Genomic DNA, 14229 nt, shown 5'->3' on the forward strand with positions numbered 1-14229 from the left:
ACTCGGTGTTGATATCTTGCCTGATAACCGCTTCTCGAAATCCGGCGATACACTGTACATGCCTGTGCGGCAGACAAGAGTTGTCCAGCTGCTTTCAAATCGTTTATATTTTTGTGACGAGAAGTGCACTTCTTTCAAATTGTGTCTCGTTCGGCACTGGGACATTAGATTAACCAGCTCTTGGAAGCATCAAGCCTGAGGATAGGGTGGGGGCCAGCTCCTCACCCATCACGCCGGCCCCCGTGCTGGCTGCTGATGCCCCCCTTTCTGTCAGCGGCCTTCCTCAACTCGCCGTCGGACCTGGTGGTGGACGCGAGAGCGGTGCCATCGGCCCGGGACGGTAACGTTACGTGTCCGATCACGGCGCCGTCGGGCGCGCCGTGCCCCTCGTACGTGGAGCCGGTCGGAGACGGCACCTTCAAGGCCACCTACACGCCCACCGAGCCCGGTGAGTGGGTCCCGACCGGTCAGGTGGCGCCTGCCGGCGGGCATTGGGGGCTGATATTCCAGGCCCACAGCCGGACTGCGCTGGAGAACGGCTCGTGGGCAGTGGAGGAGTGAGGCGAAAAGAGGGAAGATGTTGAGATGCAGAGTAAGGTCTATTTGAGCACTTGGTCCCGAATCATGATTTCAAGCTCTCAAAGAGATGCAACAACTACCCGATACGGCCTGCTGCATTTTTAACCCAACCACGTGCATATCTTAACCCGATGCTCCTCATTGCCTCACCATCATGACAGTGCATGTCGTCGTGTACCAGTACTGACGTCAGGGTCGCGCACGCGCAGGCCCGCACAAGATCGATATCGCGTACGATGGCGTGCCCGTGCCGGGCGCGCCCTTCAATGTGACGGCCAAACCGGGCTGCGACCCGCGCAAGGTCAGCGCCAACGGGCCCGGCCTGTTGCGCGGCATCGTCAACAAGCCCAACACCTTCACCGTCAACACGCGCGGTACGGGCTGATACGGCCGCCGCCGGCTGTGGTGCCGGCCGGCGCGGAAGTACGGAGAGGTCACGTCATGAGCTTTGCTACCTTTGCTACCAATGTGGTGGTTAGAGCCCTGAGCTGCTGGCCAACAGGCAACACGTATCTTTAGGCATTTACTCTTGTTATAAAAGGCGTGTACTCAGCTTTAACATGTTCACTGGGGTGCTCAGATGATACAAAATATTTATTCGGTGATGTTTGTACATCTTCGGCGGTACTTCAATCCGTCGTTTGAAGGGACCCCGTACTCCTTGCTGTGTGGCGAAGCGCTGGCCGTGTCCGTCGTCCCGCCTCCTCCAGACGTGACTGAGCCACCGTACTGCGCCGTCAGGTGCGGGCACGGGCGGCCTGGGTCTGGCGGTCGAGGGCCCGTCTGAGGCCAAAATGTCCTGCGTCGACAATAAGGACGGCTCGTGCACGGTCCAGTACGTGCCCACGGAGCCCGGCGAGTACGACGTCAACGTCAAGTACGCGGACCAGCACATCCCCGGCTCTCCGTTCAAGGTCAGTTCAGCCGACCAGCCCATCCCGGCTCTCCGTTTAAGGTCAGTACGGCCGACCAGCATATCCCCGGTTCTGTTCTCCGTTCAAGGTCAGTACAGCCGACCAGCACATCCCCGGCTCCCCGTTCAAGGTCAGACCAGCACGTCCGCTGCTCTAGCTGTAGGGTCTGCGTGAGGTCAGCTCATCTCCAACGGTTGCTGTAGGGCATTCGTTAGATCAGCTCATTTCCAGCCACCACTTAATGACGCTACACGATTAGCGCGTCTCCGTCTTTCCGTTCAGGCTTGGTACAGCCACTATAATCTCTGATGTATGGCGACAGTTTCGACAGCGACGGACAGTGTCGACAAAGGCCTCAATCTTTCGGCCGACTTCTTGAAGCGCCACACTGTACATGTCACGTCTAAGCTTGCCCACGGCCGTCAACCGTCAACTTCGATTGAACCGTCAACAATGCAACGCTGGCCTATCCACATACAATACTGTTCTGTTCTGTTCTGCTCTGATACTGTTCGACAAACTGTGTGAACAATCTAACGCCGAGAGCACCATCCGTGCGTCTGGGAGGTGCTGACGTATCTGTGGCCCCTATGGTCACTGTCTCTGATGTCGTCAGTGGTCCACTGATGGACGCTTACGCTGCCCACTGTGGACGGCAGGTGCCGGTGGAGTGTGAGGTGGACGCTGACAACGTGACGGCTCACGGACCCGGCGTGGAGCCGGAGAACTGCCGCGCGAACGTGCCGCTCTCGTTCACCGTCGACGCCACCAAGTCGGCGCCGGCGCCGCTCGCTGTGGATGTGAAGAGCGACAAAGGTGCGTCACGGGCGGCAGCGGCGCGGCCAGCTCTGTCCAGGTGCTGGCAGACCAGTCTGAGGCCGGAGGAACGTTCACTGTGAGAGACTAGTCTGGGGTCTGGTGATAGTTGACTGAGCTTAAGTTAGCGGTCATTATGAATTCAGGGCCCGGCTGTGAGCTCGCATCAGGGATCGTCTTTGGGTCAGGGTCAGGGTGGTGGGGTGGTGCAGGATGATGTCTATGGGATACAGCAGACGGGCACGCACTGGTGAGCAGGTCGTCTTTGCTCATTTCATTATGAAATGAGCAAAGCAGGCTGCAGTATATCACTTTGTTTTGCCACCATCTCCCATTTGTGCACCAATATCCCACATATGACTCTGAGTTCATAATCTTGAACCAGAAATGATGTCCGCCCTGACATATTATTGCCATTGAAATCGGGTCCCCAATTCACTCATTGTACGTATCAATTTGCGCTTGATTTCTGGGTTTTATAGCCCTCAACTCCCAGTATTTGTCCACTGTTTTCCGCGGCACTTGAGTTCGAGTATGATGCTGGGTGCCAGGGGACTTAAATCTGAGTCCGAGTTCTAAAACACTGAATCTGAATCCATCTGTACTTCAGGGCTTACATATGCTGGGGTCAATGCCTTGGTAGCTGAAGGTGCATTGATTCCGTGATTCTGGGGCGGTTTTCACATCCCTCAGCGCCTCATGTAGGATTGCTTCAGCAAAGCATCCTGCTCGGCTGCTTCTAATTATCTTTCCACCAAAAATGGCGACTGTTTGAGTCTCCAATCTCTTGCACTACTGAGTTACTCCTGCCTTATTTCAACGTGACTCATGTCGGCTTTCGCTGAAACTAAGGATGTTTGCGAGAAGCCACAGAGCCAAGTACAATACGCTCGCCGACGGACAAACATATCTGGCACACAAATAGAACCAAGACTTTGTTGCCAACCGGCAAGCCTCGTGCAATGGCCAGCCCCTTTCTTGTCCCTGTACTGCACGCTATAATGCCGGCGGTGTTATCACTGTAGTGCTCACGGAGCTCGTTGAATAGCTCGCTGTTCAGCTTAGTGTTACGAATGCTGTCTCTGCAGGCCCGCTGCCGCGGAAGCCGGTGGTCCGGGACAACGGAGACGGCACCTACAACGTGACCTACCACCCGCCGCCAGAGGGCAGCGTGTGCATGCCGCGGGTTACCTGGGGAGGCAAGGACATCAAGGGCAGGTCAGTAGGCGGCCCGCCGTCTCCCGCGGTCAGCTGGCGCACGAACCAGAGAAGTCGTGACACGTAAAGACGTCTAAACGATTGTTGGTTTTTATCATCGTGAGGAATAACAATAAACAAAACGTACAAAACACCGAATAATAATATGTCATACGGAAATACATGGAAAGTAAAAAGCAGTCATCCGCCTTACAAAACGGAAACCAATACGTATCAACGTATTGATGTGCCACCAGACGTCAGTTTTCGTGGTCAAATGGGTAGGGTGACTGTGTTTCCTGCAGACAATCACTCCTCACCTCCGGGCTCAATCAGGTGGCCTGACCGTGTGACTAAGTCCACCGCCTGACATGCGACTGCAGTTCCGGCAGCCTGATCTCACCGTCGCCATACCATCAGAGCCGGGACAGCGCCGCCCCCTCGCACTGACGTGACCTCTGACCGGCAGCCCCTGGCGCATGCCGGTCAAGCCCACCTGCGAGCCGAACAAAGTGCGGCTGACCGGTCCGGGCGTGTCCAGCAAGGGCGTGCCGGCCTCTCTGCCGGCCGAGTTCACCGTCGACGCCCGCGACGCCGGCTTCGGCGACCTGGAGGCGCAGATCCTGGTGCGTGGTGGCGCGCCGCGCCGCCCCGGGGCGCGGGGCACGACCCGCGCGACGGGCAGAGCAGGCAGCTGAGCTCAGCTGTGGGTCCCGGCGGAGGCCATGGGACGCTAGTGACGGGGAACGGGAAGTTCTGTTTCGACTTGCGGTAGTGGCGTTTGTTCAGAAGGCGACGCTCCGTTGTTCTCATTCTAGTTGTATACTACAGACCCTACGTGCTTAAGAGGTCGGCCCGGCTAGTTATAAGATGTAGACTGGTACTGGCGGCTAAAGTATTGTCAGTAACTGATCAGGAGCCTGGCTGTAAATAGGTGACCCCTCGTGTCACTGCAAAACGCCATGGGCGACGTGGCTCAAGCTTTGCGCAGCGGTCGTGCTAAACGAATTTTTCATACCGTCCCCATAATTCTCATCGCTTCCCTGACCTCATGAAAAAATTGTGACCAACCGCACCCTTCTGACGGCACCGGTTGACGCCGCGCAGGGGCCGGACAACTACCCGCGCAAGGTGGAGATCGCCGACAACGGCGACGGCACGTACACGGGCCGCTATACGCCCGACGACTGCGGCCAGTACAAGGTGCACGTCAAGTACGGAGGCAAGGAGGTGGCTGGGTCGCCCGTGCCCGTCCAGGCCGTGCCCACCGGACAGGTGAGAGACGCCAGCACACCACTAGCCATCATTGGCTCCCAGCTGTATGGGGGCACAGGGTCAACCGGCGAACAGTGGAGCTATCACTAGCTCCTGGCTGTATGAATGGACAGGCTCATCCGGCGAGCATTGGGGCTGTCGTTGGCTCCCAGCTGTATGAGAAGTGGCTTCGTTTTGACGCAGGGTCGTGCTCCAGTCTCTTGCGTTTGTAAAAGTTGTAGGTATTCTTTTAACATGCCTTGTTTTGCTGGTGTGGACCAGAAATGATCTGGTGGCGAGAAATGATCTCTTCAGTCCCAAACCCTACCCCATAGCTCTTCACATACGCACTAATGACCATGCAACATATGATTCTCCAAAGACTTAACAGAGTAACTCTGCAGACGAGTCGTGGGTGTTCAGTTTCGTTAGCGTGCTTTCCCGACATGCGACGACGCCTTCCACCACAAGCCTAAGTCCCCTGGGCGGTTGACACACGACGGACCCCGGCTGTGGACGCGGCCTGCCCAGCCCACCGCTGATACACGGCGGACCCCGGCTGCGGGCGCCGCCTGCCCAGTCCACCGCTGATGCGCGGCGGACCCCGGCTGCGGGCGCCGCCTGCCCAGCCCACCGCTGATACACGGCGGACCCCGGCTGCGGGCGCCGCCTGCCCAGCCCCCCGTTGACGCGCGCGTGCGCCCGCCAGGCGGACCGGTGCAAGATCGAGGACGGCGACTTCCGCGACCAGGTGGTGAGCGTGGGCGAGCAGTACTGCATCAGCGTCAACGCCAAGCAGGCCGGCAGCGGCAACGTCACCTGCCGCATCCGCTCCACCTCCGGCTCCGGGTGAGGGCGCAGCGCCGGGCGGGCGTGGCCGGCCGGCGACTGGGCGGCCGGCGCCGCTCGAGCACGGTGTCACGTCGGCCGCTGGCCAGGCGGGCACGCCGGCATTTAGCGGCGGCTTGACTGCTGAGGCTCGCGCCCTGTTGAGGCTTGTGCTGGGTTCTGCAGCGTTGAGCTGTTGATTGGTCCGCTATTGGACTAAAATTGTAGGTCTTGTATTGCCAGTGTGAGATGTCTGATTTTGGCAAAAGTGCTTGTGCGTGCCGTTCGCATTCCTGAAGGCGTTGTATGCGAGCCCATTGGCTAGAAAATAGCCATTAAACGAGTATAATTGTCAGAAATGACTGGTTCATATCATCTCGTTAAAAGGCAAGCCGTGTTCACTAAATTGCGATCTATTGGCCGCCGTCCAGGGATGTGGACATCGACATCGCTGACAACGGAGACGGCACGTTCAACATCTACTACAAGGTCAAGGACGCCGGCGAATACTCCCTCAACGTCAAGTTCGGCGGCCAGCCGGTGCCCAATGGACTGTACTCGTTCTCGGTAAGTCGGCCGTCGCCCCTCCCCCCCCCCCCCCCCCTCGCCCGCCGCCTCCTGACTGGGCTCCCACCTCACCTGGTGGTGACAAAGCTGCTGTCGGAGAAGCGCACAGCCGTGGAATCTGCTGGCATCGGCGCGCCGGCCGACCCAGGCCAGGTGAGTCACAGTCGTGTCGAACGTGTCGTAAGGCGTTGGCAGCCTCAGACGCTCCGAAAAACGCCTGACGTGCGGCACCCGAAGCTCGTCCGGCGTTGCTATTGTTTGGCCGGGAACGTCATGGCCAGCCGGCGGGAAAGCCAGAAGATATGGATGCTCATCAGACCGAGCCGTGTGGACTGAAGCAGACGGAACCGGACCCGACAGGCCCGGCTTGTTGAAGCCGGCGGCAGCCTTAAGCCAGTAACCCCAATCATGACTTCTGGGAGCTACCATCCACACCTAGCCATCACGGCGGGTCGGCGCGGTCGACACATGTTGTCCTGCGAGCTGGACCGCCCCCGGCGGCTGGCCGGGGAGGTCCGTGGCTGGATACCTACCGTGGCCGTCCACCGTCGGCTCCTCGCTCACAGGGCCGTCTCGTTAAGATGCCGTCGGCACGGCCTCGCGACGACGCTCGCCGAGCCGTTTAACACCGCAGTCGGCCAACAGAAATAGTTGCCCGCCGCCGCCCTGTCTTCGGTCGCACGGGAAAAACTACAAAAGCCGCTGATGGCAACGATCGTTGGAGTTTTGGGGCGCGCTGACGCTGGGGTCGTTTGGCATGGGAGTCCAGAAGCCCACATCTGTGTTCGTTGACGATTTCCGATCCGTAACGCCCGTTTGGTGGAGAATGGAATATAATCGGTAAGACCGTGATTGCTGTTGCCGGGATGCCATACAATCCGATATCGACGGTCAACACATTGGAGATTCGTTTTAAATGTACTAACTGCCAGTAGAGTGGTCGCAGAGGTCAAGAGATCACTGTCAAGTGCCCATTGGCATGTTTCACGAACATAACCATAAGTGGGGCAGACCTGTTCCAAGCATCTTCTAAGCTATCCGCAACAAAGCTCATGTCTCTGAAAGAACTAGCGAGGTCTTCCATGGCCGGTGACCGGACGATGGCCGAAACGCCGCGCGGAAGCGGAAGTGCATCCGACAGTGGGTCACGGTGGATCCCCTGGACGGACACGGGCCTGGTTAGCCGGCCCCTGGCATGCGAGCTGGCAGGTGGTCGCAGCGGGTCTCGGGTGGTGGCGGCGGCTCCTTGCGTGACCACCCCGGCGACATTAATAGCACGGGCGTCCCGCCCCGTGCAGAATTTGGCGTGCCGCTGGAATGCAGGCCGGGCTCCGCTACCCCTGGCCTGGGCTGGAGGGCCTGTTGCGATCGTGCCGCCAGAGCTGGCTGGCTGCCAAGTGCGTGGTTGACCGTGGGACTGTCGGAAGCGCGGTTAGGGTTGGGTTGTTGCGGTTCAAAATATCGGACCATGTGGTGCTCGGAGTGACGTATGTCGCAGTTTTGGGGCGAAGATCCACTTAGGAGCTCATTGACACAAGAGAACATGGCAAGACAAGTCATGTTGTCATTTTGATGCATTGAGACCGACTTGTTTCGCCATCGGGCATAAGATAAGCAGCAATGACAGATGGTAGACAACATTTCCGAAGCAGTTCAAAGTCCAGTCTAGGTTATGGTACTTTCATAAGCTGAGCTGGATGCTTCCCTTCCATAAAGCAACGGCTCTGCTGTAGCCACTGTGTGTTTGGCGCACGTCACAGCCAGCGAAATATGGTATCTTAGAAGCAGAGGAACGAATGCAAACATGTACTTACAGTCCCACGATCAGCTGGTGGGTCGGCCCGCCTGCCGGCCGGAGCTGCTCCTGGGCGCCGACACCGTCCCGTCTGTTGACTGAACGGCCTGAGGCTGGCGCTGCTGACCGGTGGCCCGCCCCTGAGGCGGCTGGACGCCACCTGATCGTTCCCCTCCCGGCTGTGTCTGCCGCGCCGCTGCGCCCCGCCGCCTGTTGTCGTTGGCGGCACGGTAAAGGGTCGAGCCGCGGCCCGTCACCCGTGGCGAGCCCCGCCGGCCGGCCGGTAACTGCCGCGGAACGCGGGGGAGGAGCACCGTCCGGCCCGAGTGTGAACGGCTTGCGCCGGACCAGGCAGTCTGCAGTGGACAGAGCTGTCCCGATCAAACCGGACGGGACCGGACCGGACTGGACCGTACCCGACCGGACCGGACCGGGCCGGACCGAGCCGGACCGGGCCGGACCGAGCCGAGCCGGGCTGGGCTGGGCCTGACCGGGCCGGGTCAGGCCGGGCCAGATCGCCGGCCGTCCTGGCGAATTCACTGAGAGTCGCCCTCACGACCTGCGTGTGCGTGACGGAGAGGGCCATCAACCGAAGCATTCGGCACAGATTGACGTGAGGTGCGCGCCAAGCCAAACAGGGGCCGACACTGGCGACGGCGCCAGTACTGCGCCGGAGAGGCTCGTCCCACCGCAGGGGGCTCGCGGCCGGCCGAAATAATTCAGACGACACGTCGTCCACCGGGAACGCGCCAACGACAACAGGCTGGCGGCGACGCCAGCGACGGCCGCTGAGAGGCTCTGCGGCCGGAGGTTACCTCGGGCTGAGAGGCTGAGCTTATGCTGAGAGGCTCTGTGGCCGGAGGTTACCCCGGGCTGAGAGGCTCTGTGGCCGGAGGTTATCCCAGGATGAGAGGCTCTGCGGCCGGAGGTTACCCCGGGCTGAGAGGCTCTGCGGCCGGAGGTTACCCCGGGCTGAGAGGCTCTGTGGCCGGAGGTTACCCCCGGGCTAGGAGACTCAGACAGGCTGATACTGATCGGCTTTGATCCGTTATTCTGACTGCCGCTAAGTGCAAGTAGCAAATCCTTGCACTACCTCTCGTGGAACTCGTCCTTATCGCTACCTGGTAATCCTAATCCCAGGGCGCATCCAGAATTTCGCCACGGCATCCGGACAGTGAACCTGGTCCAGCAATGGGGAAAGAGCGCACGAATTGCGATGCGCACCCCCCGTTGTCGCCCATAAATCACGTTTCTTAGTTTTGGTCATTTTAAATCCCCCTTCCTCCGTATTTTCATTGTTTACACTGGGTGACTCCCCTTGCCCTAATTACGTTGTGTTGGTCGCCAGGACGTACAAAAAAAAAACACGTCCAATGGCTCCCAGTTGGGCTGCGTGCGAAACGAAGACGGGTCTTTCGCCATCACACTTGAGCGTAACGTCACGCTGGCCGAACACCCCCCCCCCCCCCCCCATCCCTGTGACGCTTACGGCTTTCGTTACGCTCCGTCTCCGCCTCCATCCACGTGGGACGTATTCCGTGGGCGGCCCACAGTCGCAAATTTTGTTTTCTCGAAAATTGCACTCAAGACTATAAACGTTCCAAAGTGTCAGTCCATTACATGCACCGTGTTTCGTGCGGTTCTGATGAGCTATATCAGGTATCACGGTTCCTCCCTATTCCAAGGCCCCACCTAGGTATTGGGGGAGTGGCGATGGTCGCTGCTATGGGCCCTCGTTTAAATCCGTCCTTTTCTCATCCTCATTATCGCTTCGGCCCCGCGTTGTCGGGCTACAAGCTCATCACGAGGCCCCACCAATTTACGTCGGCATCGGGACACAAGCGCATCACAGTCAAATGCATTTTTGGTTCAATAATATTACGTTGGATTTATTTACCTCTGGCCGAAATGTTTGTACCGGATGCTAACCAAATTGCCTTCCCTTTCGCAATAAATGGGAGGAGAATTCAGCCAACGTCCATGGCCGGGAACCCTATTTACTTAACTCCGCTGTAAGTATGGTATTGATTTAGGTCCATGTTAGCAGTTGGCGTGTAGAACAGCATATACATCCATGTAGAATAAGGCTTCTATGGATTATGTACTTTCCATCTGATCAGCAGAGGTAAAGTCGGGTCCCAACGTATGGAGATAAATTAACCTCTCCTAAAGCATTTCAAATGTATTTGTTGCGGTTGTCGACAGCCAACACATACATGCCTGGAGTGATGGGCTGGAATGATGCCTTGAGTGAAAGCCAACACATACATGACTGGAGTGGTCATGCCTGGAGTGATGGGCTAGAATGATGCCTGGAGTGACAGCCAACACATACATTCCTGGAGCGATGGGCTGGAATGACGCGTGGAGTGACAGCCAACATACACATGACTGGAGTGGTCATGCCTGGAGCAATGGGCTGGAATGATGCCTTGAGTGACAGCTAACGCATACATGACTGGAGTGATCATGCCTGGAGCGATGGGCTTTTGCCTTTTTGGCCAGCCTTGCAATGTAATGAAAATGGTTTGTTTACTTTGGTGAACCACTTTGACTTTCAGGTGTAACATCGCCAGCTAATCACGCGGCATTCGCGGAGAGGGTGTTTGTGGTAGCCCTCGAAGGTGGCTTAAACGATTCACGCATAACAGACGTCCCAGTTCAGCCGACGTAGTGTATAACTGTCACTAAGTTGCTGTATCCAAACGCTTCAGCCAGACTTCCGATCTGATGGAAAACCACTCACCGCCCTGCATTCTGTCAGTCACCGCTCTCTTACCACATTCTCTCCCCCCCCCCTCCCCCCAACAGAGCGGGTCTGCGTTGACAGATGGAGCCATCGGTCGCGTGTCACTGATGAGAACGCACCATGAAGCTGGCTTGCACAGGATGATGGCGGGCTGTTAGCGCGAGGATTTAACAACTGGAGTCCACCCGGCGTTGGCTGTGTGGAAGGCGATGTTAATCTTTCGCTGTCAGCTGTCACCTCGCGGAAGTGCGGCGAGCGGCTGGGTTGAAGTGCGCTCGTAGATTCTCGTAGTCAATTGCTACCCTTTACATAGCGATGGTATTCCCAGTCTCTCAGTTTGGAAGCATTTCGCTTCACGTGAAGAAGCGGCGCGATGCTGAAGATTCTCTGGAGTGCCAACTTCTCCGCTCCCCCCCCCCCCCCACCCCACCCCCAACAGTGCCGGGACCTCGTCGCCACCGACCGCGCCGACGCTGATTAACGGGTTGGCCCGGGGCCGGGGGGGGGGGGGGGCGCCACCTCGGCGGCGGCGTTTTCGTGCTCGACGTACCGCGTCGGGAGCCGGCGGGAGGGGCACTGCTGTACGACAGGCACCGGGCGGACACACCGATGCCTCCAGAAGGTGGCATTGGTGCCTCCGATGTGCCGGCTCCGTTCGACCAACGAATGGATGCCTCCAGAAGATGTCATTAGTGCCTCCGGTTAGCTGGTTTTGTTTCAACTAGAAACAGTCGAATTACAGCTGGTCAGGTATATTGTAAAGGAAACTGCATGCCCAAAGGTAAAGCATTGATCACTTTCGGCATCATATTCGGATTTATTTTTTTTGGATGCGTTGCAGTACAGTAATTATGTCTTGTCGACAAACCACTAAAAACCTGAAGTTGAAGGTGTCACACAAATAATGACATCGAAAGTTCGGTTTCGGAGTTCCTAGATCTGGCTTAGCACCGCTCTGGACCAGTCGTCTGGCGAAAACAGTGGCGTTTAATTATGGCCACGGAACTGTTGTATTCAGTACGGATGCTTCAGCATTATGAGTGACTCAAGGGGAGCTGAGACGAACATGGTTCAACGCGATGCACGTGCAAAATTCGACCTCTACGACATCAAGCGTGATATTAGGGCGCTACAATATTGCTGCTAAGGTAATGCTGAGCGTGGTGCTAGTGTTATATGTATGTCAGGCACCAACATCTGCCCTTTGCCTCCCTGTTTAAAATGTCGTTGCAGACAGATGCAACATTTTCCTTTGTCCGTATTTAAGTTTGACCTTTGATCTTATGGAAATGTGCCAGCACGTGCCAGGTGTTCAGTCGTTTCCATGGTACTGCCAGAATAATGTTTTGTGAGACGGTCACGAGATGGCTCTGTGTGCAAGCGCCTGCTCTGCATGGATACTGTGCCGCATCACACGCATTCTCGGCCGCGGTTTTACCGCTGCTCGCTCGAGCCCAGCGCTCGAGTCCAAACACATATCGGTGCCATTCAAAATAGCCTTTGGACGCTGCTTCGACTTCGTATTCATCTACACTAAGCTACAACTAGCAGCTACAATTCAATAACTGCTTTTAAATTAACATTCAGCGCCTGAGATTTGGCTGCGAGGAACAATATTAACATAGTCAACCATGCAGAAACCTTTTTATTTATTGATATGTTAGTTGTATACATGTGAACTAATGGCCATTTGCGTATTCCTATGACAGATCAAGTAGTTTCCCACGGAACATGCCACAACTCAACGCTTGACCTCAGCGTATACTTCATGCTTTCGAATGGTAGTATTTTAACTTATGGATGTTTAATATATGGGATTTGTGCTGTGCTATTTTAACAAGTAATATTGCACACATTGGGAGTTTGGTTTCGGAAAATCGCCCGCCTTATTTGATAACGGAAGCTGGGTTCATTTCCGCCATTAAGTTCGAGCAGCTGCTCTGGTGTGTACTTGTGAGTATGCACGGCTATCGTTGCATATTCAGATGAATATCGCCACAGTGATGCGCATGTCGCTTCGGCCACCTCGGCAGCTCTGTGGCTTACCGTGCTCAGTGGCGCTACCAGGGCTCGTCCGACAGAGCGGGCCGTCCGGGGTGGTGTGTGTCGAGCGCGCCGTGTTCGCTCCAGTGCCGAGCCGGCGCGGTAGATGACGCGCCGTCCAGTGTCTCCCGCTGGAAACTGCCGGAGCGCCGGCTGGCCAGCCCCCTCCAGCCGCGGGTTGCTGGGTCCGGTCCAGGCGGCGAGGGGTGTGACATTTCGGCCCGAGCTATCGGCGAGGGGCGTCGGCCGACCCAGCGGCCCGAGGGCACCATAAGCGGCGTGTGGGCGGGGCGTGCTGGTCCAGGCGCCAATCACAGCCGCCCAACCGGGCCGCGGCACCCCGGCGGCGCCCACTTTTTCGCGACGCGGCGACGGACGGCGGTCGGTCAGAGGGTGGGCCTCGGTCGCTGAGCTCTCACCCGCCGCCTGCGCTCTCAGTGAGGGACCCCAGACCCGGTGACCCTCTCAGGTGAGCAGCTGCTGCCCGCTGGCGGGCGCCGCTCGGCCGGAAACCAAGGAAAGTCACGCGGAACATGTTGATCTAGCCGAGTAAGAACAACATCCACCGCTCGGTAGCAGCTATAGCTGGACTCGGAAGCAAGCCAATTGACACTGATCTGTCGCAGCTAAATATTCACCGCAAACAGTTTGACACTCTTTATCTTCGTTGATTACAAAATAATGTGGTGTCGTGCCTATTTTCCCACAGATTTTACTCACCCGTTATTCACTTTATGACGCATTTGGATAAGCTTTTGGTTGTCGAGTTCCAATCAAACGTACATATTTCGTGATTTAGTTTTTTGGTGACGTAATTATCTTAGAGGGGCAGATGCGTTTGAAGATTTAGGCAGGCATAAATGCCCTTCAGACATGTTAATAGCCATAACCATTCAATGTCTCAATCAAAAGAAGTCCTGAAGGATAATTAAATTTCGAGCGTATGCGACTGGTTAATATTAACCAACGTTGTTTTTATCCCAAGAAAGGGGTTGTAAGTTTTTTATCCCAGTGAAAGTTTTGTGAGTTTTGCCTTACCCCAGAGAGGTTTTGTGAGTGACATTTAAATAAACGATCTTTGTGTGAGCCAAAATATCACTCTCGAACATTTTGGAACGTTTTTGTACGCCGCGAAGTACTGTGGGAGAGCGTGGAGAACGTCTCCATGAAGAACAAGGGGGAAGTGAGTTTCGAAAGCATGCCGTTATTTCAGAATCCGCGCATGCCCATGCCTGTAATGGCCTTAACTGGCAGCATGGATGTTGCCCTGCTTGTAGGCATTCAACTGCAATTGACCGGAAGAGCCCACGCAAACAAAGATGAACGTGTACTTTGCCGTTGCTAATGGCATGTGCTTCTGACATTAACTAGATCATTAGAAATGTAATATTATGGAGAGAACGTGAACGTATCCTCCTTTAATTCAACTCTCTTCCCTGATTTTGAGCTGCAACGAATAGTTTTCGAACTAAGGAAAATGTGCGTAC

At 56.4% G+C, this 14229-nt stretch overlaps 1 protein-coding gene across 1 annotated transcript in view; it reads left to right on the top strand.

The window, feature by feature from the left end:
• LOC119110817 (filamin A protein cher) overlaps positions 1-14229 on the top strand; it is a 56514-nt gene that overhangs the window by 25990 nt on the left and 16295 nt on the right. The window contains exons 17-25 of the mRNA XM_037234688.1: positions 275-448; positions 789-953; positions 1321-1493; positions 2153-2309; positions 3398-3527; positions 3976-4132; positions 4614-4781; positions 5470-5609; positions 6020-6155. Of these exons, the coding sequence (XP_037090583.1) occupies positions 275-448; positions 789-953; positions 1321-1493; positions 2153-2309; positions 3398-3527; positions 3976-4132; positions 4614-4781; positions 5470-5609; positions 6020-6155 (1400 nt within the window). The remainder of the gene's footprint in view (positions 1-274; positions 449-788; positions 954-1320; positions 1494-2152; positions 2310-3397; positions 3528-3975; positions 4133-4613; positions 4782-5469; positions 5610-6019; positions 6156-14229) is intronic.

Source organism: Pollicipes pollicipes, unplaced genomic scaffold (assembly GCF_011947565.3).
Source record: "Pollicipes pollicipes isolate AB1234 unplaced genomic scaffold, Ppol_2.1 Scaffold_7236;HRSCAF=8622_pilon_pilon_pilon, whole genome shotgun sequence".
NCBI classification, from domain to species: Eukaryota; Metazoa; Arthropoda; class Thecostraca; order Pollicipedomorpha; family Pollicipedidae; genus Pollicipes; species Pollicipes pollicipes.